Genomic DNA, 1,655 nt, shown 5'->3' with positions numbered 1-1,655 from the left:
AAAAAATGAGAAGAGATTATGTAATACTGAATACAAAAAAATGGACGTATGTGATTAAATCAATATAATAGTACATGAGGTAGTAATGGTTATGATAAAATATTGCAACACATCAATATTTCAGTAACAGTTGCAGTAGCTCATTTTCAAATCGCTTCTTAGTTTCATCATCTACTCCATTTAAGCGTTCCGCCACAAACCTGAAAATAGGGAACTTCTCCAGAATTTTCTCACCCGTACTTATTGGAGCTTGGAAGGGAGGAATGGGAACTGGATCCTCCTTCGCAATTTTTTCCATTGCATGTACGGCTGCTGCTAGAAGATTATTACTGTTTTTCTTTGATGAACCTTTTTTGTTGAAAAAATGTTCATCGTCATCATCTGCTCCTCGCTTCTTTTGTTCAGGAGCAGGAGGACACGAAGATGGTCTTGGTGTGCTTGCGAGCTGAGGCAGGGCGCTAGGAACCATGGACCCCAAATTGAACATTGAAGTTGCAGAACTTGGCCCCAAACTAACAGTAGAGCTTGTACTTTCATTCAGGTCGTTTCCCATTCCTATTATGCTCGGCTCATTTTCATTTGCTTCGTCTGTTTCACTAGGTATATAAATCCACCTCTGTAATTAGACACAAAAATTTTTTTTTTTTAAACCATTGAACATTGCAATTTCATTAGTGAGGAGAAAAGTGACTCGCAGTCGTAATACAAACCTGCAGTGATTGGTCGTAGTGCATGTTAACAAGCAGCTGCTGAGTGCTTTGTTCGGGTTGTGGCACATTTAAGTTAGAGGATGATTTTGCCTGCGCACAGGTTTTTATCAAATACGTCAAATACTTATCCAAGTACCACGTTGGCTTAACAATTTCATTAGTACTGACGCCACTTCCTTTTGACTCTCTCACTCTTCTGTGATTATCATGGAAAGTATCTTTCATTGATTTCCACCTCTTAGCAGCCCACTCCTCTGGAAAGATAGCGCCAGCAAATACAAATATTTAGTGATACGTCATTACTTTAAAGCTACACAGGGGCTTGTCAGACACAAAAACACGTGAATAAGCATTCACATTGCACTACATAAGAACGTTAGAACTCGAAACAAGGACAAGACTTTGGAAACTAACCTGTCACCGGTGGTCCGACCAGCTCCACCACTTTCATCCAGGCTTCTGGCTTTAAGTCTGTACTTGTGTACAGGTCGTTTCCACAGTCCCATAATATTGGATACTTCTCAACTGCTTGAGCAAGTCTAATGTCAATTTCTTTCTTGGCCATTTCGAGGTCAAACTTTACCAGGACTCTACTCACAACCGCCTTGCGCGAGAGCGAGCGGGGAATACATGTAAACAAAACATTTCGACGCGCCTACGTCATACGAGCACACGTGATGCCGTTCTGACCCCTGATTGGCTGCCGTCGCCGCTCAGAAATATAGACGGTCGGCTATCCTGGCCGCCGGCGGCTGCTCGCCTCTGATTGGTCGAGAGAAGAGCGGCAGCGACGATGGCAGCGACGATGGCAGCGGCGACGGCAGCGGCAGCCGCCATTGTGATACGGCCTTTAGAGCAGCAGCAGCGGGGCTGTGGCCGTGCAAGCGCACTCGTTCATGGCGTGCGCAGGAGGTGTTTTGCGGAGTGCGCCCCCCTCCCCCCCAC

General features: G+C 45.0%; 1 protein-coding gene across 1 annotated transcript; it reads right to left on the bottom strand.

Annotated features, from left to right (window-relative positions):
- Positions 1 to 6: 6 nt before the first annotated feature.
- Positions 7 to 1,231, bottom strand: LOC127749782 (uncharacterized). Its single transcript, XM_052269445.1, has 2 exons — positions 711 to 1,231; positions 7 to 616 (listed from the first exon to the last, which is right to left on the bottom strand). The coding sequence occupies exons 1-2, from the start codon at positions 933 to 935 to the stop codon at positions 113 to 115; spliced, it is 729 nt and encodes a 242-aa protein (XP_052125405.1). The 5' UTR covers positions 936 to 1,231; the 3' UTR covers positions 7 to 112.
- Between the last annotated feature and the right edge of the window lie 424 nt (positions 1,232 to 1,655).

Source organism: Frankliniella occidentalis, unplaced genomic scaffold (genome assembly GCF_000697945.3).
Source record: "Frankliniella occidentalis isolate FOCC.00 unplaced genomic scaffold, Focc_3.1 Scaffold92, whole genome shotgun sequence".
Classification (NCBI taxonomy): domain Eukaryota; kingdom Metazoa; phylum Arthropoda; class Insecta; order Thysanoptera; family Thripidae; genus Frankliniella; species Frankliniella occidentalis.
The sequence above is the reverse complement of the archived record's forward strand: the minus strand, read 5'-3'. Positions and strand labels throughout refer to the sequence as shown.

What these genes read in the sequence shown, in the direction of transcription:
- LOC127749782 (XM_052269445.1), bottom strand. Translation starts at nt 935, where the DNA reads ATGAAAGATACTTTCCATGATAATCACAGAAGAGTGAGAGAGTCAAAA. An exon ending in ACTACGACCAATCACTGCAG is followed by an intron (nt 617 to 710) that starts GTTTGTATTACG and finishes GTCTAATTACAG; the next exon opens with AGGTGGATTTATATACCTAG.